Below are 27158 nucleotides of genomic sequence, written 5' to 3' on the forward strand. Positions count from 1 at the left end.
TTAACTGCATTCCAGTTCTGAGGACAGATCCTGATTGACCACCTTGATTAGTCTAAGACACTATCTAGTCCAAAACCCTCGAGTGTCTCATGAAGCATCCTAGTACCTTTATCTCTAGTTATAGATCACCTCTTAATTTGAACTATTTGTCAGGTGACTAAAAACATCTGTTCTTTATTGATTTTTTTTTGAGATGGGGTCTCACTGTATTGCCCAGGCTATTCTCAACTTCAGAACTCAAGCAGTCTTCCCCACTCAGCCTCCTGAGTACCTGGGATTACAGGTATGTGCCACCATTATGCCTAACTTTATTGATTTATTTTTTCTTTTTATTTTTCTTTTCTTTTCTTTTCTTTTTTTTTTTTTGAGACAGTGTCACCCAGGCTGGGAGTGCAGTGGCACAATCTTGGCTCACTGCAACCTCCAACTCCTGGGCTCAAGCGTCAGCCTCCCAAGTAGCTGGAAGCACAGGTGCACACCACCATGCCCAGCTAATGTTTGTATTTTTAGTAGAGACAGGGTTTCTCCATGTTGACCAGGCTGATCTCGAACTCCTGGCCTCAGGTGATCTGCCCACCTTGGCCTCCCAAAGTGCTGGGATTACAGGCATGAGCCACCGTGCCTGGCCTTTATTTTATTTTATTTTTTTTGAGATGGAGTCTCGCTCTGTCGCCCAGGCTGGAGTGCAGTGGCCGGATCTCAGCTCACTGCAAGCTCCGCCTCCCGGGTTTTTACGCCATTCTCCTGCCTCAACCTCCCGAGTAGCTGGGACTACAGGCGCCCGCCACCTCGCCCGGCTAGTTTTTTCTATCTTTTAGTAGAGACGGGGTTTCACCGTGTTAGCCAGGATGGTCTCGATCTCCTGACCTCGTGATCCACCCATCTCGGCCTCCCAAAGTGCTGGGATTACAGGCTTCAGCCACCGCGCCCGGCCAACTGGCCTTTATTTTAAGACAGAGTTTTGCTCTGTTGCCCAAGCTGGTATAGAGTAGCGCAGTCATGGCTCACTGCAGCCTTGACCTCCTGGGTTCAAGGAATCCTTCCACCTCAGCCCCCAGAGTAGCTGGGATCACAGGTGTGCACCACCACTCCTGGCTACTTTTTAAAATTTTAGCAGAGATGAGGTCTTGCTATGTTGCCCAGATTTGTCTCAAACTCCTAGACTCAAGCAGTCCTCCTGACTCAGTTTCCTAAAGTGTTGGGGTTATAGGCATGAGCTACCACGCCTGGCCTATTTCTTTTTCTTTTTAACAGGGTCTCACTTTGTCGCCCAGGCTGGAGTGAAGTGGCATGATCATAGCTCACTGCAGCCTCAACCTCCTGGGCTTAAGCAGTCCACCCACCTTAGCATCCCAAGTAGCTGAGGCCACAGGTGTGCACTATTGCACCTGGCTAATTTTTTTTTGTAGAGACAGGGTCTTGATATGTTGCCCAGGCTGGTATTGAACTGCTGGCCTCAAGCAATCCTCCCCCATTAGCCTTCCAAAGCACTGGGTTTATGGGTGTGAGCCACAACACTGGGCCCTAATGTAATCCTCTTAAACATGACCAAATTATTAAAATTTTCCAGATTTTCTATATTATATATATGTGTGTGTGTATGTATATATGAATGACAGTCCTTGGGAAAGAATGTGAAAACTTTAGGATAATAAAAGCACAAAAACGGCCGGGCGCAGTGTCTCACGCCTGTAATCCCAACACTTTGGAAGGCCGAGGTGGGCAGATCACCTGAGGTCGGGAGTTCAAGACCAGCCTGACCAACATGGAGAAACCCTGTCTCTACTAAAAATACAAAATTAGCCGGGCATGGTGGCGCATGCCTGTAATCCCAGCTACTCGGGAGGCTGAGGCAGGAGAATCGCTTGAACCCGGGAGGCGGAGATTACGGTGAGCCGAGATTGTGCCACTGCACTCCGGTCTGGGCAACAAGGGAAACTCTGTTCCCCCCGAAAAATAAAAGCACAAAAACTTAAACGAAATACATGGGAACAAAAGTGACACTTTCCTGCATGGACCCTGTGAGGTGTGTCTTGCCTCCCACCCCCACCCTGCTCTTCTCCCTCAGAGACCACCTTCCCACCTCCCACCGCCCCTTCTGCTGCCGCCTCCACCTGGCCCGCTGAGGCTCTGCTGACCCCTCACCTACAGCGTCCTCCACCACCCAGTGGCCCCTTTCCTAGACTGCTCTGTGGCACTCACTCAGCGTTCTGCTTGGCTCCGTGCCTCCTCCTCTCCTTTTTCCCCTCCTAGGCTCTTCCTCCTGTTCCCAGGCCCGCCATCCACCACCCTCTTGCTCTACAGGCGATGGCTCAGCCTCAGGAGACATGCAGAGGCCCCACTTGTGGCTACAGCCAAACCCCAGGCTTCTGCTCAACCTTCAACTGCTTTTTCAGGTTAGACTTCCTGAACTTTCTGGAGAGTTTCCCCTCTCTGCTTTGTTTTTCTTCCTCCTTGGCACAAGCTTGCCCTTCTCCAAGTTCAGTGTTATTTAATCAGAAATCTCTTATCTTTTGCTTTGCTCCTTATCATCTCTCCACACTCATAATTTCCCATATTTCCCAACCTCCTCCTCCACGTCCCTTGCTTCGTTGTTGTTTTTTTTTTTTCTTTTTGTATTTTTAGTAGAGACAGGGTTTCACCATCTTGGCCAGGCTAGTCTTGAACTCCTGACCTCATGATCCACCCGCCTTGGCCTCCCAGAGTGCTGGGATTACAGGCGTGAACCACCGCACCTGGCTTTTTTTTTTTTTTTTTTTTTTTTTTTTGAGACGGTTTTGCTCTGTTGCCCCAGCTGGAGTGCAATGGTGCGATCTTGGCTCACTGCAACATCCGCCTCCTGGGTTCAAGCAATTCTCCTGCCTCAGCCCCCCAAGTAGCTGGGATTACAGGTGTCTGCCACCACACCCAGCTATTTTTTTGTAGTTTTAGTAGAGACAGGGTTTCGCCATGTTGGCCAGGCTGGTCTCCAACTCCTGACCTCAGGTGGCCTGCCCACCTCGGCCTCCCAAATTGCTGGGATTACAGGCATGAGCCACCGCACCCAGCCCTTGCTTCGTTTGTTCACCCTCTCCTGCACTTCTTTGCTTTCCTATGGCTCTGCCCGCCCATTCACATGTAAGAGCCAGTATGTCAGGGACTGGGATGTAGGAAAGCAAACCGCAAGCAATGACAACAATTTATTGAGCACCTATTACATACCAGATGCTGCACTGGGCCCTGAGAACACAACAGTGAACGAAACAGAACTCTTACCCTTGAGGGGAGCTTATGAGGCAGGGGAGGGAGACAGACAACAAATAAGATAAACAATGTCCAGTGGGGCCGGGCGTGGTGGCTCACACCTGTAATCCCAGCATTTTGGGAGGCCGAGATGGGTGGATCACCTGAGGTCAGGAGTTTGAGACCAGCCTGGCCAACATGGTGAAACCCTGTCTACTAAAAATACAAAAATTAGCCAGGCGTGGTGGGGCGCGCCTGTAATCCCAGCTACTCAGGAGGCTGAGGCAGGAGAATCGCTTGAACCCAGGAGGCAGAGGTTGCAGTGAGCTGAGGTCGTGCCACTGCACTCCAGCTTGGGTGACAGAGCAAGACTCTGTCTCAAAAAAACAGAAGAAAAGAAAAAAAAAAAAATCAAGTGGTGAGAGATGCTATGGAGAAAATAAAGTCAGGAGGGAGGAGGGTGGGAACAGTAAGTTGAGATTTGTTGTTCAGAGGTAGCCTTGCTGAGAAGTTGCTATTTGAATAATGATCAGGAGGTGAATTAGTACTGAAATAATGGGGAAAGATTGTTCCAAGTAATGGGAACAGCAAGTGCGAAGGCCCAGAGGTAAGAGCAGGTCTCAGGAGGGAGGGGTGCTGAAGTAAGAGGATCGCTTGAGTCCAGGAGTTTGAGGCAGCAGTGAGCTATGACTGCACCTCTGCACTCCAGCCTGGGCGACAGAGTGAGGCCCTGCCCCGAAATGGAAAAAATGAAAGAAATACATATAACCATACCCAGTCAGTTTTTCCCCTCCATAAAAAGGAAGCAGTGATCCCCAGCCCCCTTCATGCCACCCCCCAACTTGGCCTCAGGGGCTCTGTTGTTTCAGCTCCTCTTCTCTGGTAGCAGCAGTTTTTCCTCAGTGGCCCAAAAAGAGGAGAGCAAGCGTGTTGATCTACCCTGTGTCCATCCACCTGTTGTGTCCCTTTGTCTGCGAGGGTGACGGAATGAAGCGCTGCCTGCCACTTAATTGTGCCTCTTGCCCAACCGTTTGCCGCATTGGAGGGCTGGCTACAACATGTGAGAGTGGATCAATTGATAAGCCGAGAGATGAGTCATCTGACCTGTGCAAAACCAGATAAGCTTCTGCAGTCTGCACAAAAATCTAAAATCTCGGCCAGAATTTCTGTGGCAAAAAGAGAGTCAGAAAACGGAGCTGTGAGAGGTGCCACATTTCCCTGACCATGAGGGGTCTTCTTCTCCAATACATCCCTTCCCCCAGCAGCAGCCTTGACCTCAGAGGGCCTGGCTGTGTCCTCAGCAAGCTCTGCAGCCACAGACATGCTGCAGTCACATGCAGCAGCCACACTGCAGTGCGCGGCACCTCTGCCTGCCATGCTCTACTCTGTTGGAACTGAATCACCGCTTGGGGGTTGGGAACCTGTGTTGCTCCTTACAATACCCGCTGCTGCCTCTTTCCTGCAGGCAGAGCTCAGGGCTATGCTCAGCGCCCTCTGCACAAGCTGGCAAGGTGAGAGGGGAATGCAGACCCCACCTTCGACCCTGGAAGGCTGAAGCTTATCATTCGAGGGGTCATCACCTGTTGTCCTCCCCAGTTCTTCATAGGGAGTCAGGAGCCCCACGCTGCCAGGCCTCAGTTTTTGTGCCCCTCCCCCAGAGTGCCCTCTGCGGTTCTTTGTAACACAGTGTTGCAGGATCAGTGTTTGCATTTCCTTTAGTTTGGAAAGTCATTTTCCATCCATAAGCTTGTCTGATTCTCACAACAATCTTGAAGAACAGGGAGGCAGGCTCTTGGCATCCTCCCTTGGTGGGATTTGGCTCCAAGTCTGCTGGGTCGCAGCCAGGAGCCTGTTTACTACATCGGAAGACCCTCCATGAAATGTTTTGAACATCTGTTGAATACAATGGAGCTTCTCCCGCTCAAAGTGAGTACAGAAGTAAAAGCCTTTCAAGCAGAGTAGAGTTTGAGATGCAAACTCAGGTACTCACATATACACATGAACCCCAACACGTGGGTCCCACCAAGAAGGCGTTTGCGCTCCGCTGACACAGGGGCTGCCTACCACCTCCCCCCTGCTGGCCCTTTGCCCTCAAGTCTGAGGGGCGGTACAGCCCACAGGTACAATGCCCGGCTGCTGTGCGTATTTGTGTACATTTTCAGATGATATGTGATGTGAATTAGAACAAGTTTAATGTATATGTAGTTTGGCACTTTTTTTTTTTTTTTTTGGAGACAGTCTCTCTGCCACCCAGGCTGGAGTGCAGTGGCACAATCACAGCTCACTGAACTCTACTTCCCAGGCTTAGGTGATCCTCCCACCTCAGCCTCCCGAGTAGCTGGAACTACAGACATGCACCACCACACCCAGCTAATATATATATTTTTTAGATGGAGTCTTGCTCTGTTGTCCAGGCTGGAGTGCAGTGGTGCAATCTCAGTTCATTGCAACCTCTGCCTCCCGGGTTCAAGCAATTATCCTGCCTCAGCTTCCTGAGTAGCTGGGACTACAGGGGCGTGCTACCATGCCTGGCTAATTTTTGTTTTTTTAAAAAAGTAGAAACAGGGTTTGCCATGTTGCCCAGGCTGGTCTCGAACTCCTGGGCTCAAAAGATCCACCTGCCTCAGCCTCCCAAAGTGCTGGGATTACAGGCATGAACCACTGTGCCCAGCACAATACATGTTAATTCCCTTGACCCTCACACTCTGAGATAGGTCTTACTATGACTACGGATGGGAAAACTGAGGCACACAAGAGGCAGATTACTTGCCCAGATTATATGACCAGTAAGGAGAAGCTAAACCAGTATTTGGATCCATGTAGTCTCGCTCCAAAGGCTCTGCTTTTTACCACTGTGCTTTGTTGCTACCCAATAGATACTGTATTTCCAAAGAAAGAAAAATTCCCACAATCTCACCTCAACTCCTACCCAAGATTACCACTGACAAACTGGTGTAAAATCCCTCTAGATCTTTATTTATTACCATGTTTTATTACCCCAAATAGCGTCCCACATCATTTTTTCTGAGTCATATACCTTGGAGACACTCATATCAGTACTCACAGATCTCTTCCTTTGTGATGATGGCATGGCTTCCATTGTTGGGGTAAACTGCAGCTCATGCATTTGTTTATTGATGGTTCCGTTGACTTGTTTCTAACTTCCAATGGTTTTTCAATGATTCTCAAACATAACTTTGCATACTGAAATGTTACTATGCAATAGGTCTTAAGAGATTGTAGTGCCAGATCAAAAGAGTGTAACCATTTCAAATGTTAGTACCAAATGTCCCCCCAAAAGTTTGTACCCGTCTACATTCTCCCACCCTCAGCTGACTTTGCTTTAACACCCATGAAATGCAAAAGCTCAGTCTCAAAGCAGTGTTGATACCATTCTCTAAATAACTCAGGACTAGGAAATCTTCAGGCCTGGAGTTTTCTGTGTACCAAAACCACCATCAGGGACACGCTAATATGCTTTGCAAGTTACACCCACCAGCAGCTATGTCCCAGGTGCAAATACTCATTAGTGGCTTATAATTACTAGTTAGTGGCTTATAAGTACTCACCCGGGAGAGAAATCCTGAGCCCCTGCAGGTCTATTTAAAAGAGGTTTCTCATCTCTGAGACTCTGCCCTTAGTGTATAGGGGTATGCCTTCTCATGGGGTTTGGAATGTCCCTAGAATAATGACTCTATTTCCCAAATCACATTCAGGATATAAGGTCTGATGGCCCCTTAAAATACTGGGTTCATCTGGAAAGTCTAGGTTGAATGGTTGTACTTCTGCATCACTGTATGTCAAGATCACGATTACAGTTAACAGTCTACAGAGCTTATTATGCTCTTCTGTGCATGTGACACATATTAATCCCTTTAATCCTCACACTGGGCCTGTGAGATAGGTCTTACTGTGACCCTGTTCTACAGATAGGAAAACTGAGGCACACACGAGGCTAACTGCCTCAGATTACGTAGCCAGTTAGAAGCAGCCAAACCAGTACTGGACCCAAGCAGTCTGGCTCCAAAGGCTGTGCTTTTTCCCACCGTGCTTGCTGCTACCTGATACATAGATACTATATTTCCAAATTGTTAAAATCTGTTCTTAGTGTAAGTGTGGATAAAGAAAGTGGTTCCCACGCCGTGGTCATGCCTGTAATCCCAGCACTTTGGGAGGCCAAGGCAGGTGGATCTCTTGAGATCTGGAGTTCAAGACCAGCCTGGCCAACATGGTAAACCCCATCTCTACTAAAAATGTAAAAATTAGCCAGGTGTGGTGGTACGCACCTATAGTTCCACCTACTCAGGAGGCTGAGGCAGGAGAATCACTTGAGCCCAGGAGGTGGAGGTTGCAGTGAGCCGAGATTGTGCCACCGCTCTCCAGTCTGGGTGACACAGCGAGACTGCGTCTCAAAAAAAAAAAAAAAAAAAAGAGTGATTCCCTGCTTGTTTAAATGAAACACCTACGTCAAGTTAAGCTTTAGCCCAAATAGCCTCAAAAGAGTGTCCTAGTACGTTAAAACCCAACCTCAAGCCAGGCACGGTGGTTTGTAATCCTAGCTACTCGGGAGGCCTTGGCAGAGGGATCATTTGAGCCCAGGAGTTCGAGGCCAGCCTGGGCAACATAACAAAGCCGTCTCTGGGAAAACCACCACAGAAACAACCTCAAACACCAAAATTTGTTACACCTCTTGTGTTTGACCTTGTAGTTTGCCCAGAAGCTGGAAGGAGGTGTATGAAAGCTCCACAGCCCACCTGCTCCTGCACTTTGGCAGCTTTGGCAAATTGCTTATGGAAAGGCTTCTTTTGTAGTATGGCCAAGATAGTAAACATCCAAGACTGCCTTCCTGGGAGCAGAGGAAGCAGAAAGCCATGTGGCAAGTGTGCAACATAGAAAATGTAGCAAGTCTTCCCATGAACTCCAGAAATGTCTTTTTTGAAGGTTGTTGCTTTCCCATTCATTTCCTATAAGCAGGGCTTCAATTTTCAGGTATCATTCTCAGAATAACATTATATCATTTTTGTTTGTTTTTTGTTTTTTTTTTTTGAGACAGGGTCTCACTCTGTCATTCAGGCTGGAGTGCAGTGGCACAATCTCGGCTCACCTGCAACCTCCACTTCCCGAGTTCAAGCGATTCTCCTGCCTCAGCCTCCTGAGTAGCTGGGATTACAGGCGCCCACCACCACACACGGCTACTTTTTTTATTTTTTAGTAGAGATGGGGTTTCACCATGTTGGCCAGGCTGGTCTTGAACTTCTAGAGATCAGTCCACCTTGACCTCTCAAAGTACTGGGAAATGCAGGCATGAGCCACTGAGCCCAGCCTACCGTGTGTCTTTTTTTTTTTTTTTTTTTTTTTTTTGAGATGGAGTTCCACTCTTGTTGCCCAGGTTGGAGTGCAATGGCGTAATCTCGGCTCACCGCAACCTCCACCTCCCAGCTTCAAGCAATTCTCCTGCCTCTGCATCCCAAGTAGCTGGGATTACAGGCATGCACCACCACACCCGGCTAATTTTATATTTTTGGTAGAGACAGGGTTTCTCCATGTTGGTCAGGCTGGTCTCAAACTCCCGACCTCAGGTGATCCACTCACTCTGGCTTCCCAAAGAGCTAGGATTACAGGCGTGAGCCACTGCGCCCGGCCTACAGTGTATCATTTTTAACAGTTATTCCTTGCAAGAAGCTCAAAGCATAAATACGTTCATAGCTCTATTCCCATACCATTCCTTGAGAGAGGAAAAAGAAGCTGGGTTAATGGCTCTCTTTGGAGAAGGGAAAAATAAGGTCCAGAGAAGTCAATTATTGCAAATAAAAAGTCAACCAGTTGGCCAGCCCCTAACTCCAGCACGGAGCTGCAGGAGGCTGAGGGCAGGAGCCTCAGCTCCTGTGTGGTGCCAGAGCGACAGGAGCACCTCTTCTGGGGAACTAGGAAAGCTACTGGGCCTTGAAGTGGTTTATTAAATGATGTCAGATTTCATCTTTGCTGTCTACCTGAAGAGCAAGAGCTAGCTCAGAAGAGCTCCTGGGTGGGGTTTTTCTAATGTATCATCACACACACAGGTAGCCACCTGGCGCTGGGGAGAACAAAGTGGCCTGCTCTGTACTCCCAGAGTCTCTAGAGCCACCCCCAACACACACACACCTTTACTGGACCACACACCACCTTCAAAACTTCAAAACTTGGCGGCCATGTTAATCCTAGAGAAAGGCCAGCCTGAAAATAGGCTTTCTATGAAGAAAAGAGAATGGGAATGCTAATGTTTCAAAGACCTGAGATTTTTGCTGTTGCGAGATTTCAAGGGACAGGCGCTAAGTTGTGGGTCTTTCTCTGTGGCCAAGACCAGGGCGGTGTGAGAGAGAGAGTAATAGGGACTCTATTCCCCAAAAGAGAGCAGCTCAGACCCCTCATGAGTCTCTAGAGACCACCCTTTCCCATGTTTGGGTGAGGAAAACCCCACGGTGCAGAAGTTCTGTCCTTTGAAAACAAAGTGAATCCAAGTGGTTTTGACAGCTCTGTCGTCCTACAGACAAGGGCTGGCTGGGTTTTTCCCAGTTCTCCTGGAAAAAAAGCAGACAGCAACTTAGCGAACAAAACGGTTGTTGAAATCTAATTCCAGGTGCGTCGGAGAGACCTGGGGACTCACCTCGTCCATCTGATCCCGTTCCTCTGTTTCTCCCTGGCTCTCCTTCCTAATTTCCAACTCAAATCCACATCCTTCCTTCTTTTATTTTGTTCCTTCTGGCTTGACAGCTCATTAGTCCATTGTGAACTTTTTTGTTTTTGTTTTTGAGGCAGTGTCTCGCTCTGTCACCCAGGCTGGAGTGCAGTGACACAATCTCGGCTCACTGCAACCTCTGCCTCCCAGGTTCAAGGGATTCTTGTGCCTCAGCCTCCTGAGTAGCTGGGATTACGGGCGTGCGTCACCACGCCTGGCTAATGTTTTTTGTATTTTTAGTAGAGACAGGGTTTCGCCATGTTGGCCAGGCTGGTCTCGAACTCCTGGCCTCAAGTGATCCACCAACCTCAATCCCTCAAAGTGCTGGGATTACAGACGTGAACCACTGCGCCCAGCCCATTGTTAAGTTTTTAAGGTCAGTAAATTAAACAGGTGCCAACACCATGGCAGGCCTGGTGCTGGAGGAAAATGGACAGACACTCTTCTTACATGCTCTAGAACTCACCGCCTGACTGGCTGGCTCTTGACTGGCCTCTCGGTGCCAGAAATGCACTTGTAAGTGTCAGCTGAGGAGAACCCTCGGGCTGTTTTCTCAACCCTGGATGCAGAATAGAATTGCCTGGGGAGTTTTTTTTTTTTTTTTTTTTTTAATTCAAGCCTGGGGTCCACCCCCAGTGATTCTGATTAAATTGATCTGGGATGGGTTCCAGGCATTCGTGATTTTTAAAAAGCTCTGCAGTTTCCCAAAGCCTACTGTGCAACACCCTGCCAGACATGGGAATCACTACATTGGCTTATCTGATGAGAAAAGAAATTTGGGGAGTGGGGGTCCTAGCCAAAAAATAAATAAAATTAACTGCTGCAAGTAGGACATATTTTGGCAGGGGGTCCCCTCCAACAAAGGCACTGATGGGAATGGCCCCTACCCTCAGCTCTGCTCTAACTGCTTTTATAAAGGGTCTAACTTTGGACCTCCTGTGTGACAGTGACTAATGATGTCTTTCATCAAGAAAGAAGACATAAAGCAGAAGTGCCAGCACAATTAAGAATTGTGGGACCATGGCCAGGCACGGTGGCTCACGCCTGTAATCCCAGCACTTTGGAGGCTGAGGCAGGTGGATCACTTGAGGTCAGGAGTTTGAGACCAGTCTGGCCAATGTGGTGAAAGCCCGTCTCTACTAAAAATATTTTTTAAAAATTAGCCAGATGTGGTGGCGCACGCCTCTAGTCCCAGATACTCAGGAGGCTGAGGCAGGAGAATTGCTTGAACCCGGGAGGTGGAGGTTGCAGTGAGCCAAGATCACACCATGCATTCCAGTCTGGAAGACAGAGGAAGATTCTGTCTCAGAAAAAAGAATTGTGGGGCCAGGCTTTGCTCACACCTGTAATCCCAACACTTTTTTTTTTTTTTTTTGGAGAGTTTCGCTCTTGTCACCCAGGTTAGAGTGCAGTAGCACCACCATCTCAGCTCACTGCAACCTCTGCCTCCTGGGTTCAAGTGATTCTCCTGCCTCAGTCTCCTGAGTAACTGAGACTACAGGCGAGCACCACCACGCCCAGCTGATTTTTTAGTAGAGACGGGGTTTCACCGTGTTAGCCAGGATGGTCTCAATCTCCTGACCTCGTGATCCGCCCACCTCGGCCTCCCAAAGTGCTGGGATTACAGGTGTGAGCCACCACGCCCGGCCTAATCCCAACACTTTAGGAGGCTGAGGTGGAAAGATCGCTCGATCCCAGGAGTTCGAGACCAGCCTGGGCAACATGGTGGAACCCCGTCTCTACAAAAAATACAAAAATTAGCCAGGCATGGTGGCATGTGGTCCCGGCTATTCAGGAGGCTGAGATGGGAGGATCACTTGAGCCCAAGAGGTTGAGGTTGCAGTGAGCCGTGATGGCACCAGAGCAAGACTGAGGGAAAAAAAAAAAGAATTGTAGTTGATGTTATCGTAACAAGAGCCAAACAAATTCGGAACAAGCTTACCTTAAGTGTAGACAGGGATTGTGTTCCACCAGTCTGGGAAAGAGTGTGCACTTGTGTGTCCATTTTGTGTCACATAACTGTACACGTGTGTGGTGCAGACACTTGGTGGGAGTAGGCTTAAAATGCCCAAAGGAGAGAACCTCTCCCTGGGACTTCCCTGGGTGGGAGGACATTGCTGCTGACATCACCAGGCTTGGAAATCCTTTCTTCAGGGAAAAGCCTCCTTCTAGGGGAATCCTAGAGCCGTATTTAGCATGTGCCTCCCCCTCTTGCCCAGGACCACTGTGGTCCTCGATGAGGAGGTCAGTGTGGGCTGCCCCGGGGGGGTGTGCCAGCCGAGCCATGTGCCTTTTTATAATTCCGTCAAAGGTGCCAGAAGAGCTGGCACAGCTCTGCAGACTCCGCCTTTCCCTGCTAAATTCTCTCAAAGGAACAGTGGGAGGAATTTAAATAAAGGAAATCACTCCATTTTTGGCTACCACTAATTCTAAATCCTGGCCCTTCCACTTTATTTACTGCTTTCATTGTAAACAGGTTGTGAAAGCTTTTTCACATGAATCCATGTATGATAGAGACTGCACCCCACCCTGCCCCAGCTTATAAGGAAATCCTGTGAACTGAGAATTTATCTTCATTCTTTTTTTTTTACAACATGGGGTCTCTCTGTGTTGTCCAGGCTGGTCTCAAACTCCTGGACTCAAGCAATCCTCCCACTTCAGCCTCCTGAGCAGCTGGGACGATAGGCACATGGCACTGTGCCTGGCCTTAAAATACCTTTTTATTACAAAATTGTTTTACTTATTAATAGAAATTTCAGAGAAAAAAATCCATTGTTCTACCACTTGATTTTAATATCAAACCTATTAATATATTATTAAACCTGAATTTTTTTTTTTTTTTTTTTAGTTTCACTCTTGTTGCCCAGGCTGGAGTGGTGCAGTGGCATAATCTCGGTTCACCACAACCTCCGCCTCCCAGGTTCAAGTGATTCTCCTGCCTCAGCCTCCCGAGTAGCTGGGATTACAGGCATGTGCCACCATGCCCAGCTAATTTTATATTTTTAGTAGAGACATGGTTTCTCCCTGTTGGTCAGGCTGGTCTTGAACTCCTGACCTCAGGTGATCTGCCTGCCTCGGCCTCCCAAATGGGATTACAGGTGTGAGCCACTGCGCCCAGCCTAAACCTGATCTTAATGATCAAACCTGACCTTGATATTTGGGTGAACTTCTTACCTGCCTTTAATTCATATGGTTTTTTGTTTTTTTTTTTTTTTTGAGATGGTGTCTTGCTCTGTCTCCAGGTTGGAGTGGCAGTGGTGCGATCTTGGCTCACTGCAACCTCTGCCTCCCGGGTTCAAATGATTCTCCTGCCTCAGCCTCCCGAGTAGTTGGGACTACCGAGTAGTTGGGACTACAGGTGCATGCCACCACGCCCAGCTAATTTTTGTATTTTTAGTAGAGGTGGGGTTTCACCATGTTGACCAGGATGATCTCAATCTCCTGACCTCATGACCCACCCACCTCAGCCTCCCAAAGTGCCGGGATTACAGGCATGAGCCACTGTGCCTAGCCTAATTCATACGGTTTTAAAGAAAACAACAACGTAAATGTAGGTATGCATACATAACAATTGTGTCTCCTGTTCATTACTTAACACTGCATAGGTGTCTGGAGTATTCCTCTATTGTCCTCATGAACGTATTTTTTAGTAGCTGCACAATATTCCACCAAAAAGATAAGTGTTGAAAATTGCCTTCTGGGTTTTTTTTTTTTTCTACACTCTCCTAGAGGAGGGAGAGAAAAGAAAGATGGCTGGGAAGAGCTTTTTCTGTTTAGGATTCCGAGAAAAGCATCTCCAGGTCTGATTTGATATTCGGTTATCGGTCTAGTGTGCCCCTCCTAATCCTGACCTTCAAGCCAGCATAAAAGAACCTGGTCCCTTAGCAGGGGCTGACCGCTTTGCCTCCAGCAGAGCAGAGGCCCCTTAATTTGAAATGAAACGATTCTTCCATCAAAGGAGAGAGAGACTGGAGTTAAAATTGAACCATTCTAACAGCAGCACAGGAAAGTCCTTAAGCCTGCTTCTTCAAACATAGCACCTGGAAATGGTCCTGATTACAGAGTGCTTGTCAGTAAGAGGGGAAAGTTATGAAAGGGTAACTTTGTTTGGTAGTAGCTGCCTTGCTGTAGTCAAGACACACACTTTCCACTTTGAATTATGTATTAACTAGTATTGCAGCTGAAGCCGCCTTGAAGAGAAAGCCCTGTTTGGTCAGCTGGGGGAACATAACCTGCTACTATTCAGGAGCCATTTTCAGTTCGCCCTCCTTAGCTTCAAGAGGTTTTCATGGTGGTCAGCCCAGGGAAAGTGGATGGGGATGAAACCTGGAGGGTTGGAGGCAGCCTGGGTAGCTTGGCTGCCATCGTCTATTCTGTTTTGCTTTGCTGGAAGTGATGGGCTGGATGCCAGGGAGGAGCATCGAAGCGTAAGGGCAGAGGGTGAGGGGGCAGCCTATAGAGCTTGGATGCCCCTCCTCCCACCTCCCCTGCTCAAAGCCACTCACTAGGAGACAGTGGAGCAGAACCGTGGGAGGATGGAGCACCTGGGTCCTGGCAAGGTTGCTCTGCAGCTTCCAGCACCAGTGATGGCAGAGAGGTTACAGGTACAAGATATTTGAGCATTTCGTGAGTTTGGATTTGAAATTTCATTGAAAGGTGAAATCTTTGTGGAACTGTCAGCTTCAGTTACCTCCAACCCGCCAAAGCATTGAGAAAGGCCCCTTGAATTCTCTGCACTGCCGAGTACTTTTCTCTTGGTTATGCCTCCCGTGTTGGAGGATTATTCCTGGCGTGCAAGGCACTCATTTAGAATTAGTCCCTGTCACTGCCTGTCCTCAAGTCCACCTCCAGAAGGCAGCACCCACACTTCTCATTGCGGCTTCTCCTCAGCCTTTTGTTCCATCTGCCTCCTAACAGATCTCCCATACCCCGTTCGTAGTCCTTACCCCAAAATGCTGCCAGCCCAACCTTCCCCAAACAGTACTTGCAATCTACTCCTATCTTGCTCAGACATGTTCGGTAATTCTCCATAACCTACTGGATACAATCCAAACTCCTTATTCGGTCACCGCAGGTCCTCCGCTCCGGCCCTAGCATCCTCCTCCTCACAGCAGCTAGAGGGTACCAGGCACTTCCTACACAACAGGCCCTGCTGGAAGCTTCTTTTTTTTTTTTTTTTTTTTGAGGCCAAGTCTTACTCTGTCACCTAGGCTGGAATGCGGTGGTGCGATCTTGGCTCACTGCAACCTCCGCCTCCCGGGTTCAAGGGATTCTCGTGCCTCAGCCTCTTGAGTAACTGGGATTACAGGCATGTGCCACCACGCTTGGCTAATTTTTGTATTTCTAGTGGAGATGGGGTTTTACCATGTTGGTCAGGCTGGTGGAACTTCTTTAGGGTAGATTTCGTCTTCCACCCTGGCCTCTCTTGGCTGTCCTCTAAACACACGTCCCCCATTCCTACACCTGGCCTTGTACTTAAGCTATCCTTTCTACCCAAAACGTTCTTCCCTTTTTATATAGCAGCTCAGGTTCCCCATGAAACTCTGCCCAGCCTGTTTCAGCTTACAGAGACCTTTCCTGAAATCCTCAAACTCTTCATGTTGGATTCTCTCATCAATATTTAATTATAAACTGTCTTGTACAGTTTATACTTGTACTCTTTTTTTTTTTTTTTTTTTTTTTTTGAGACGGGATTTCGTTCTGTCACCCAGGCTGGAGTGCAGTGGCACGATCTTGGCTCACTGCAACCTCCGCCTCCCAGGTTCAAGCGATTCTCCTACCTCAGCTTCCCAAGTAGCTGGGATTACAGGTGCACGCTGCCATGCCCGGCTAAGTTTTTGTATCTTTAGTGGAGACGGGGTTTCACCATGTAGGCCAGGCTGGTCTTGAACTCCTGACCTCGTGATCCACCTGCCTCGGCCTCCCAAAGTGTTGGGATTACAGGCGTGAGCCACTGCGCTTGGCCTATACTTGTACTACTTGTACTCTCAAGCACATTTGTCTTCAAAATGGGTAACATTCTAGATGGCAGGGACCAGCCCGAGATCTCCAGGTGCCAAAGCACTGTTCTCTGCTCAGAGCAGGCCTTCAGCATTTGTTAAATGAGTGTTGTAAGTGCAGCGTGAATCTTCTACCACTGAGCCACATAGGAAGGCTTATCCTCTGGAACCTGTGGAAAAGCCAATTCAGCAACATCTGAATTCACGTTTTTAAGTGATTGGGTATGGAATTAGCCCTATTTCTAAATCCCCAGTGGTAAGCAGAGATAAACTCGAGCTTGATTGTAACAGCCCCTTAAATAAACCCCTCCCCACCTCCCCGTGAAAGGATGAATGCAAATAGGACACCACAAACTGGATGCTAATTACAGGCAAATCCTCCCTGGCGTAGACTGCCACAAAGGTAAAGACTCTCTTATCTGCCTGGTAACACCAGGTCCTTGGCCCTGCAGATCAGAAAACGAGAGAGTGCTCCCTAGGGTAGGCCATTTAGGGGGCAAAGCCAATTAATTGGTACGGGCAGGGTGTTTGTTGTCCTCATGAGGTTCTATCTGTTCCCACTGTTGATTTAGGAGGTTTTAATGGACTCGTGGGGTGGTGCTGAACCAGCCCCACCACCTGGAAAACTCCGTGGAGCTGGCGGCGTGAGAAGGGCAATAAGCCTTGGGACACAGTTGGAGTCTAAGAAACTAACTAGGGATGAGATGATCCTGGCCCAGCCCCAGGGAGATAAACTTGCACCCAGAGAAGTCATGTTGCTGCTGAGTGAGGACAGAAGGGATCCTTCCAAACTGGCTGCTCCATTCCTTGGACTTCTAAACAGGTCACTTACAAGCAGCCAGTTGGCTGGATATGACTCAGACACATTATGTCTGGCGTGTGTGTGTGTGTGTGTTTCCTTCAACATTTGAATTATCAATGCTTAAAAAAGTTAGGAGATTTCACATACAGAGTCTAGATTTCTGGCTTCTCTTGACAACAGAGCACCTGGCCACATGGGGCCTGCCCTCCACAGGGAGATGAGCCTCTAAGAGGAGCGTCTGCTCTCCGCCAGGCTGATGCACTCACTTTTGCCCCTGCCCAGCCCCTGCTTATTTTCTATGATGTTGCAGATTGCAAATCTGGGAAGGAGCAAGGATCAGAGATAGCCTGGTCTGCAGCAACTCCAGGCATCTGTGATGCCTCTGGATGTGGAGGAGGTAGCCCAGGGTTGCGGGGTTCATAATGCAAGACAGATAAGGCATTTTTCTTTCTTTCTTTCTTTTTTTTTTTGAGACGGAGTTTCACTCTTGTTGCCTAGGCTAGAGTGCAGTGGCACGATCTCCGCTCACTGCAACCTTCGCTTCCTGGGTTCAAGTGATTCTTCTGCCTCAGCCTCCCGAGTAGCTGGGACTACAGGCGCACACCACCACGCCCGGCTAATTTTTTGTATTTTTAGTAGAGACGGGGTTTCACCATGTTGGCCAGGCTGGTCTTGAACTCCCGAACTCAGGTGATCCACCTGCCTCAGCCTCCAAAAGTGCTGAGATTACAGGCTTGAGCCACTGCGCCTGGCCACTCATTTTTTAAAAACTAGTTATTAATTATCATTTCTCTTAAAGTTTTCCTGAGATGTAAAAACTCAGCGCCTTCAGCTGGCTCTAAACTGGTCTCTGCTAACAACTCCCCTCGCCTCGTCGGTCTCACCCCACCCCAGCGCACCCCAACTCACTTCATCTCACTTTACCCGAGTCTAGCACCATCTTTTAGGGACCTGAAAACTACTGGCAATAAGGTCAGGTGGGAATTTAGGAGGTCATGGATGTCGGAAATAAAGGTGTGAAAAAGAAGAGGAGGAATTGTTTTGGCTTGAAGACACCGGAACCTCCAAGGTTCCTGCAAAACCATTTGCAGCTTTTGCAAACCGCCTTAAAGTCATCAGCGCCCCACTGCGGAATTCAAAGCTAAGCTGTCACAATTGTTAACACCTTCTTTGACCAGCCTTTTTACATTTGACAATTCTCTTCTGCGCTTCTTTCCTGCCAGCAGGAAGGTTCTGCTGCCTTGGTTTTAGGGAGCCCCCTAGACAGCGAACTGCCCCTTCGGGAGCAGAAGTCGGGGAAGAGTGCTCTCCGCTCGCCTTCCTTGCAGGGTGAGTAGGTTTTGCGGGTTAGAGAGCGGGGCGTGGGGGCGGGGAGGGAGAGTAACAATTTTGGAAGTCCCTGCGTGGTATCTGGAAAGTTAACTACGCTTCAGGTTCTAGGTTGAGCCCAATGACCGTCTCGCCTTGGCAGCTGGTCCCAGGGCGATTGCGGAGCCGCGCGGCCTTCGGCCCCACTCGGGGGACCCAGCTTCGGAGAGGGCGCAGGGGCTGCGAGTATTGCGAGCCGGAGCCGCGTCCACCCGGGACCAGGCGTCCCATCCAAGCGCCGGCCCGTGGCGCTCCCTGGGACCGCGCGGGGTCGGGGGTGCGCCCTCGGGGGCCCTCCCACTCTGGTCAACTTTCCCGGCCCCAGGGCCGGGGGAGGCGCCTCTCCTGGCGGGCACGCGCCGGGTACTTAAGGGCGGCTCGGCTGGGCCGGCGGCAGTCGGAGCGCGCGGCGGCGCGGAGTGGAGCGGGAGGAGGGGCATGGAGCCGCCGCGGGCCTGCTGAGCTCCGGAGCGCGGCAGCCGGCGGCACGGTGAGCGCGGGCCGGCCGGTACCCAGGAGGGGCGGGCCGCGCGGGGCTGCGCCGAGGCCGGGGCGCGCCGGGCGGCAGGGGTGCCTCTCGCGGAGCCCCCCGCACCCAGCCAGCTCCCAGCCCTGCGGGCGCCGAGTCCGGCGCGGAGAGGCGGGTTGGGGGCGCGGCAGCCCCGGGCTTCCCGGCGGCCGTTCCTGCAGCCCCCTCCCCACTGACCCCTCCTCCCTTTCTTCCTGCATCCTCTCCTCCTCCAGCCTCGCCGCCTTCCTCCCCGGCGGCTCCTGTTTTGTGAATGAATTAGGAGGCGGACGCCGGTGCGGGGCTCCAGGCTGGTTGGGGTACCCCTCCCCCGCACCTTCTACGACCGCCCGGGGGTTCACACCTGTCTGGGCACCAAGGTACCAGGCGCCCAGGTTCCTGCGGGTCGACTGGGCCGCGGCAGCACGTGTCCGGGGGACTGGGCTCCTCTCCCCTGGCCGGCTTGGAGGGGTCCGGAGGGCGGCCGGGCACAAGAGGAGGATCCCCGCTGGGCGCACAAGTTTCCATGCCGCCGCATGTGGCCCTGCCGCGGGGCGCACCTGTCAGCGGGAGAGACGCTGCACACCAGCAGCCCCTCAAAGTTTCGGAGGCTGGATGGAGAAGCGTGCGTCCTTGACTGGGGGTTCTCCTTCCGTGGTCCTGGGAACCGGACTTGAGAGCGCCCCCAACCTTGTGCCCTTGAAAGCCGAGTGCGCGTTAGTTTGCCTGGGCTGGGCTCCCATGGATGAGCGAAGGGCATGAGGAGGAGGCTGTCCAGGCTGTAGGATCACCCCCCAGCCTCTGCCGGCTTGGGGTGACACAGCTCCCCGCCCCAGGTCTGGGCAGGAGAAACTCGACCACAGCCTGCACCAGCGCCTGATTGCACGTGGGGTATCCGGTTGAGGGACATTTTAGGGACCTCTATTTGGGGTTGGGGGTAGTAATCTGGGTAATGCCTCTAATTCCTGCGGGGGAGGGGTCCCGCCCAGGGAAGGAGAGGGCCGGCGACACCGGGGATGCGCCTTTGTCTACAGGCACACTTTGCCAAGGTAGCTGGGGTTCCGGGAAGAAGCGCAAGGCCTGGTCCGACAGGGAATCCTTGGGTTTTCCGTTCCTTCCCGGGTGGGTCGTGGGAAACCGGCACGTGGGTGTGGCCGGCGCCGCCTTTGCCAAGAGGCGAGGCTCGAGCGGGGATGAGAAGCGTGGCGAGTGCGTTCGCGGCCGCTTTCACCTAGTGGGCGCCGCCTCCGGCACTGCACCGAGGTGGGGCGCCAGCGCCCAGGTTGCCGGGCTGGCCTTGGCGCCCCCTTCCCCTACCCAGAGCGCAGGCAGGAAGGGGGGACCGGCTGCGTCCCTTCAGCATGTAAGCTCCGGAGGGGAATGGGGGCGCTCCTGGGCTGCGGATGCAGGCCTGGGGACTCCTGGGCCGCAGGCGCGAGCAGTAGGGTGGGAACAGGGAGGGATGGGAGTCCTGTGAAGGAAGCACGCGGCGGGCTCCCCGGGCCGGTGGGGCAGAGCGCCCGGAGGCCGCGGCTTCCCGGAGAGGCAAGGCTGCCAGCAGCTCTTTCCTGGCCAAGGCTGCTGGAAGGCTGCTGGTGCCTGAGTCTCAGGTCGATTTAGGCAGTGAATGCGTGTTCTTCGCCCCTTCCATGTGAGAGGCGTCCCGACAGGAAAGTGTGTTTGTTTTGGGGGCCCCATTTCCTGAGACCTAGAGTTGGAGCAAGCTTGGAAGTGAGGCATCATTGTCTGTAGACCTCAGTGAACGTGGGGTTCTCTAGATCAGGCAGGTGGCAGCGAGGAGATAGTGTGGGTCAGAATGGGAGGGCCAGCAGCCATCCTTGTCACCTCTTCTTTCCCCTCCCTCACATTCCCCCTCCTCACCTGCTCTGGAGGAAACCAGTCAGCCTCGCCACTAGGGTAGCTCTTCGGGCCGGAAGTGTTGCCATTTTTGGGGAAATGACTTACCTGAGACACGAGGCAGGAATCCATTAGAACTCCCATTGTGCTATGGGGAGACCAAGTCTCAGAGAACTGGGGCAAGGTCAGGCAACCAGGAGGCAGACATGCTGTCTTAAACCCAATTCTCTGGTGCCAAGTCCTGGGCTCTTCTTATAAAATACAGCTGTTTCCAACAGGGCAGATGTTAGGAGCCCTGACTTAGTTGCAAATGGAAACTGGGCACTGTTTCCAGGAGTGGCTGGGCAGGGGGACATGCACAGAGATGCATGCTACACGGGCACTAGGACCAAGCAGATGGGATGCCCAGGCAGCCACTGTGGAGGCTGCTGCAGTGGTGGCTGCAGTTCCCCTTGCGCTCTTCAGCCCTGGGCTCTAGGAGGCTGTCTACTCCTCAGCTCGCATTTCCTGGTCTGCCTCTCCCCCTGCTTTCCCTTTCTTTCCTGCCTCTCAAGTAAAAGGTGAGAAAGTGGAGGACAGGGAAAGTTTCTCTAATAACTGTCTTGAGAAAGGGAAGCTGCTGCTTTTTCCCCAATGCCCCTTTGTTTGCCGTTTCTTTTCCTCCCGCACTTTTTTCTTGGATCTTTTGTGGCTGTGCTATACTGGTGAATATCCCCTCCAGGAGTGGGTGCAGGGCAGGGGGAAGCTTTTAGGCCACTGGCTACCTCCCTGGCCTTCAGGTGCCCAGAGCTGCCTCAGGCTCACCCCCTTGAAGCTTACCTCTTCAGCGCTTTGGGCCAGGTAGAGCCCAGTATGCCACCCACCAGCAGGTGTCACGTGACCCTCTGGGCCTTGGCTTGTCTATCCCAGTGCTACACTAAGGGCTTTGTATATTTAACCCTCAAAGATGCCTTGAGGTTAGTCCTGCAACCCACATTTTACAGAGGACATGACTAAGGTGGCACAGAAAGCAAGTGGCAGAGCTGGGATCTGAACCCCAGTAGTCTGGCTTGAGTCTACCAAGTCTTATGCTCAGTAGGCGGTAACGGTGACGGTTTTGATTAGTGGGTCATGTCCACTAGTAACAGAGAACGCCCCTGCTCCCACGGACTGGAAATGCTGCCTCCTGCCTGACCCTCCATCTCCTGCCTTCTCTCGCCAGATGCCGGTGCAGCTGACAACAGCCCTGCGTGTGGTGGGCACCAGCCTGTTTGCCCTGGCAGTGCTGGGTGGCATCCTGGCCGCCTATGTGACAGGCTACCAGTTCATCCACACAGAAAAGCACTACCTGTCCTTCGGCCTGTACGGCGCCATCCTGGGCCTGCACCTGCTCATTCAGAGCCTGTTTGCCTTCCTGGAGCACCGGCGCATGCGGCGGGCCGGCCAGGCCCTGAAGCTGCCCTCCCGGCGGCGGGGCTCGGTGGCACTGTGCATTGCCGCATACCAGGAGGACCCTGACTACCTGCGCAAGTGCCTGCGCTCGGCCCAGCGCATCTCCTTCCCTGACCTCAAGGTGGTCATGGTGGTGGACGGCAACCGCCAGGAGGACGCCTACATGTTGGATATCTTCCATGAGGTGCTGGGCGGCACTGAGCAGGCCGGTTTCTTTGTGTGGCGCAGCAACTTCCATGAGGCGGGCGAGGGTGAGACGGAGGCCAGCCTGCGGGAGGGCATGGACCGTGTGCGGGATGTGGTGCGGACCAGCACCTTCTCGTGCATCATGCAGAAGTGGGGAGGCAAGCGCGAGGTCATGTACACGGCCTTCAAGGCCCTCGGCGATTCGGTGGACTACATTCAGGTAAGGACGCCTCCCTAGAAGCGTGTGTACATGGGGACGTGTCTGGACAGCCTGGCAAACTCTCCGCCAGGAATCTGAGGTCTGGTCTAGGTCCCTTGGGTTGTGCACACACCCCGTGCACTTAAGAAGGCAACAAGGCGGCTGGGCGCGGTGGCATGGCTGTAATCCTAACACTTTGGGAGGCCGAGGCAGGCGGATCATGACGTCAGGAGATTGAGAGCATCCTGGCTAACAAGGTGAAACCCAGTCTCTACTAAAAATACAAAAAATTAGCCAGGCGTGGTGGTGGGCACCTGTAGTCCCAGCTACTTGGGAGGTTCAAGCAGGAGAATGGCCTGAACCTGGGAGGCGGAGCTTGCAGTGAGCCGAGATCGCACCACTGTACTCCAGTCTGGGCAACAGAGCGAGACTCCATCTCAAGAAAAAAAAAAAGGAGGCAACAAGGCATAATGGTTCTGAACAGCGGTCCCAGGGTCCAAAAGACCTGGGTGGAATCTTTGTTTGCTGTTACATAGCTCTGTGATTTTGGGCACATCTCTTAACTGCTGTCTCAATAATAATAGCAAATGGGTATAGAGCAGTCACTTGCTATCAGGCACAACTGTAGGTACTTCATGACATTTTTTATTTTATGTGAGATGGAGTTTCACTCTGTCGCCCAGGCTGGAGTGCAGTGGTGTGATCTCCGCTCACTGCAAGCTCCGCCTTCCAGGTTCAAGCAATTCCCCTGCCTCAGCTTCCTCAGTAGCTGGGATTACAGGCATTCGCCACCAAGCTCAGCTAAGTTTTTTGTATTTTTAGTAGAGACGGGGTTTCTCCATATTGGCCAGGCTGGTCTTGAACTCCTGACCTTTTGATCTGCCTACTTCGGCCTCCCAAATGCTGGGATTACCGGCGTGAGCCACCGCGCCTGGCATTATTTTTTAAAGACAAAGGGTCTCACTATGTTGCCCAGGCTGGAGTGCAATAGCTGAAGGCATGATCAATATGCACTATAGCCTCGAAATCCTGGCTTTGGGCAGTCCTCCCACCTCATCCTCCCTAGTAGCCGTGACTACAGGTACATATGCCACTGTGCCCAACTCCATGTTAGCTCTTTTAATACTCATAACACTCCCAGGGAATAAGTACTATTATTCTCCACCCACAGAAGGTGAAAGTAAAGCACAGAGAAGCTAAGTAACTTGCCTAATGTCCCACAGCTAGTAGGGTGCAGAGCCGGGATTTGCGCCCAGGCCGTCTGTCTCATGTCTGCTCTTACCCGTGATGTAGCACTGCTTCAGCAGTGGCAATGTGGAGCCGAACCTCTTCATAAGAAAGCGTGGTGAAGAGCAAAAGAAACCATCCTCAAAAACACTCAAAATATTCTAGTTATGGCCAAAAAGTCCCATTCTTCCTAGTGTCAAAGTCATGCCTGGGAGGTGAGAGAGACAGGTGTGAATGACCAGCTTCATTCTGTAGGAGCATCAGCAGGGCCAGGACCCTGATTAAACCCTACCCAGCTTTGGTCAAAGCAATCATTGACATAAGCCTAGAAATTGTACTAGGTTGATATGGTTTCCGTCTTCAAATTTAAAAACACTCAAGGGTTGAAAAGATTAAAGTCCACATACTTCAGTACAAAGTAGAAACCCTGGGACCCTGGATTTCTAGGCCTGGATTTTTTTTTTTTTTTTTTTGAGACACAGTTTCACTCTGTCGCCCAGGCTGGAGTGCGGTGGCATGATCTTGGCTCACTGCAACCTCCGCCTCCCAAGTTTAAGTGATTCTCCTGCCTCAGCCTCCCGAGTCGAGTAGCTGGGATTACAGGCATGCACCACGACACCCAGCTACTTTTTGTACTTTTGGTAGAGACAGGGTTTCTCCATGTTGGTCAGGCTGGTCTTGAACTCCTGACCTCAGCTGACCAGTCCGCCTCAGCCTCCCAAAGTTCTGGGATTACAGGCATGAGCCACCGTGCCCGGCCTAAGCCAGGATTCTTGATGGCATCCACGCTGTCTCTCTTCCTGACTCTGTTCTCTTTCTCCACGCCTGCCAGAGTAGGATGCTGCCCATCACTTCCTCAGTGCTTGAAGGCACAGCGGCTGTCCTGCCAGCCCACCTGTGTACCAACTCAGTTGAGTGACAGCATTTTGAGTCCTCTAATACTATTTAAGTTTTCTCTGGTGTACCCACCTAAAATTAGCTCACTCAGATTGCGTGTCTGGCTTTTTTAACAGTTGTCTCTGCGTGAGGGTTGATAAGTTTATCTTTTTCTGGCTTCCTAGGCCCAGGACCTCCTCAGTCATGGAGTGAGTGAGGAGAGCCTAGCAGGGTGTTTGACTGCAGTTCACTTGGGGTCGTGGGACCTTATGAAACTTTCCTGGGGACCCAAATGCTTAGGGAAGAGCCCTTGAGACCTGGCACAGGCTCAAGCCACAGTGACTTTGTCATCTATTCCCTTCAAGCATAGGATCTAACCTGCACCCAATCCACCCCATCTCCCTTTCCTGGCCATCTGGGTTCCGGTAGATCAGCAAACAGGCTCACGCACCTGAGCTGTCTCTTTACGGCTCCAGGATCACTGCATAAGGTTGCCTTGGGCCAGAGCTAGTGAGTGCTTGCTGGATCTCAGCCTGTTTTCTAACCGCCTGCTGGGGAGGTATCTCTCTCTCTGAGGCAGAACTCTGCCCCAGCCAGTGGGGAAGCCCAGGCGGCACGAGAGCTCTTCTTCCCCTAACCTTGCTCAGTTAGAAAGACCTCCCAGGACTGAAGGAAGCAAAGCAGCATATAAAGAATGGGCTAGCGCAGGGGCAGGGAGGAGCAGTGAGAACAGCAGCAGCCCTGGGAGTCTTGGCCTGTAAGTGGAGGAGGCTCTGTGAGTCTGGCCTGAGGCTTCCTGGGCCCTTCCCAGGCACGGACCAGGATGTAAGGATGTGCCTGGTGGGGAGGTGGGAAGAAGCACATATGAGGGACTCAGCCTGGTGCCAAGGCTGTTCGGATTCCCCCTTAGCCTTCTACTGCTTATCTCGCCACCCTGTCCTCCAACATAGAGAAAGCCGGGTGTGGTTGTGGTGTCAAAAGCAGCCTCCTTTCCTGCAGGAATCTTACTCAGTAATTTTATTACAAGGATTTTAGGCTTCTGCAGAACAGGGTTTTGGTTTATCTGTGGATTTCTTCGTTGCTCTCCTAACAGTGACCACAGAGCGAATCAGGTCTGTAAACCAGTTCTTCTGGCCAATGCTTACTGGATTCTTTGTACCACTTCAGTAATTTTTTAGAAAACAGAAAAGGAGTCAGCCACTAGGGCAACTAGTGGCCTGGGTTCAACTCATATGGGACCACCTGTTAGAATCAGGCCATAAGCCTCCTAAGAGCTGGGCAGAGTTGGCCCTGGGGTCTGCCTGGAGGCAGCTGCTGCAGCTTCCATGCCTATTCAGAGCAGCTTCCAGGGGGAGCCCTCAGCCATACCGTGCCCTGGTCTGAGAGGCTCGGCCAAGGGAGTCTGTTGAGGGTGCAGAGGCCAGCAGCCTTGCTACTGGTCTCATGGAGGTGCCTGTAAGTAGGTGGTCTGGTAACCACCACTGGGCTGCGGGTTGTCCAAGGGGTCAGAGGCTGACGCGGGGACCCCTGGGGTTAACTCTGTGGGGTCACTTAAGGCCATATGTAGCCTGTTAGTCCTGGGCTACCCTACTGTGCCTGCCATCTGATTTCAGTGACATGTTTCCCTTCTGCCAAATGACCCCTGAGCAATCTTTTGCATCCAGTGCTAAGCATGTCTCCTTTCCAGGCCTGGCACCTACCGTCTTCAGGGTTTCTCCCTCTCAGCCTAGTGGCTGTCAAGTCTGGTAGCTGAACACTTTTACTTTCATTTTACCTCTGGCACCTTCTGGTAGCGCAGATCTCTTAGCTAGAGGCTGGAAGTGAGTCACGTGAGAAGGGGTTATGTCTCTCAGGCATTGAGCAGCCTGGCAGTGGGGTAGGGGGTGGGTGTGCAGGCCTGAGGTCAGAATGGGCTGACGGCGCACTCCCTCTGCAGGTGTGCGACTCTGACACTGTGCTGGATCCAGCCTGCACCATCGAGATGCTTCGAGTCCTGGAGGAGGATCCCCAAGTAGGGGGAGTCGGGGGAGATGTCCAAGTAAGATGAGACCAGGGCTATCTGGGGGAGGGTCTGGACTCTTTCCTAATCCAGCTGGGTGTGCCTCCTGGGAAATGGGTACTTTCTAGTATTTGTGGGGAGGTTCTTTCCTGGCATTTTCACTGACACCAAAGGGCTCACCTCCCTCGCTGCCCAACCCCTTTCTTGCTCTTCTTCCACATGAGGGGCAGTCACTTAACAGGTATGGAGAAGAGTCTATACTGCAGAAGGGGCACAGTATTTTGAGGCCGTACATCCTAGAAGGTACTTCCTTTTTGGCTGGTGGTGCAGCAAGTAGCTCCCAAGTCAGATCCTTGAGAAGCCCTTGCTCTTAGGGGATGGGCTGAAGAGCTCTGGTCAATATGGTAAGAATAAGGAGCCCAATCTGCCAGAGATACTGAAGCAGCCTCCCAGGTCCCCTAGTTACTTTCCAGCCACAGAAAGCTCACAACAGGTGGCTGTGGTCGTGTCTTGCATTCTTCACAAGCCCCCTTCTCTGCCACCACCACAGGCTGCCTCCTGAGACTGAAGGTGGCTTTGACTGCTAGAGCCGCTTAGTGGAGAAAATCTCTGCAGATGAGATGACACAGTAGGGGGAGGTAGAGCTGGTGCTTGGGACAGTGATTGCAAGTGGTTAGCTCCTCTAAGCCTCAGGTTTACCAGCTCCAAAGGAACTGATGGCCAGGAATCTGAGCAGTGGGCACAGAAGCCATGGTAAGGAGGCCTCGTG

At 51.5% G+C, this 27158-nt stretch overlaps 1 protein-coding gene across 4 annotated transcripts in view; it reads left to right on the top strand.

The window, feature by feature from the left end:
- The first annotated feature begins 146 nt into the window (after positions 1–146).
- The window catches only part of HAS3 (hyaluronan synthase 3), a 30388-nt gene continuing 3376 nt past the window's right edge, over positions 147–27158 (top strand). Inside the window, exons 1-5 of one of the 4 annotated variants that reach the window (XM_050773357.1) lie at positions 147–283; positions 16509–16759; positions 17965–18067; positions 21673–22308; positions 26327–26428. In XM_050773357.1, coding sequence (XP_050629314.1) covers positions 21673–22308; positions 26327–26428 — 738 coding nt within the window. In that variant the 5' untranslated portion in view covers positions 147–283; positions 16509–16759; positions 17965–18067. Of the gene's footprint in view, positions 284–15550; positions 16760–17964; positions 18068–18893; positions 18995–21672; positions 22309–26326; positions 26583–27158 lie in introns of those variants that run through there. The other 3 variants (XM_050773360.1, XM_050773358.1, XM_050773359.1) reach the window with 3 other exon arrangements.

The sequence above is a fragment of the Macaca thibetana genome, chromosome 20 (genome assembly GCF_024542745.1).
Source record: "Macaca thibetana thibetana isolate TM-01 chromosome 20, ASM2454274v1, whole genome shotgun sequence".
In the NCBI taxonomy this organism is placed as follows: Eukaryota; Metazoa; Chordata; class Mammalia; order Primates; family Cercopithecidae; genus Macaca; species Macaca thibetana.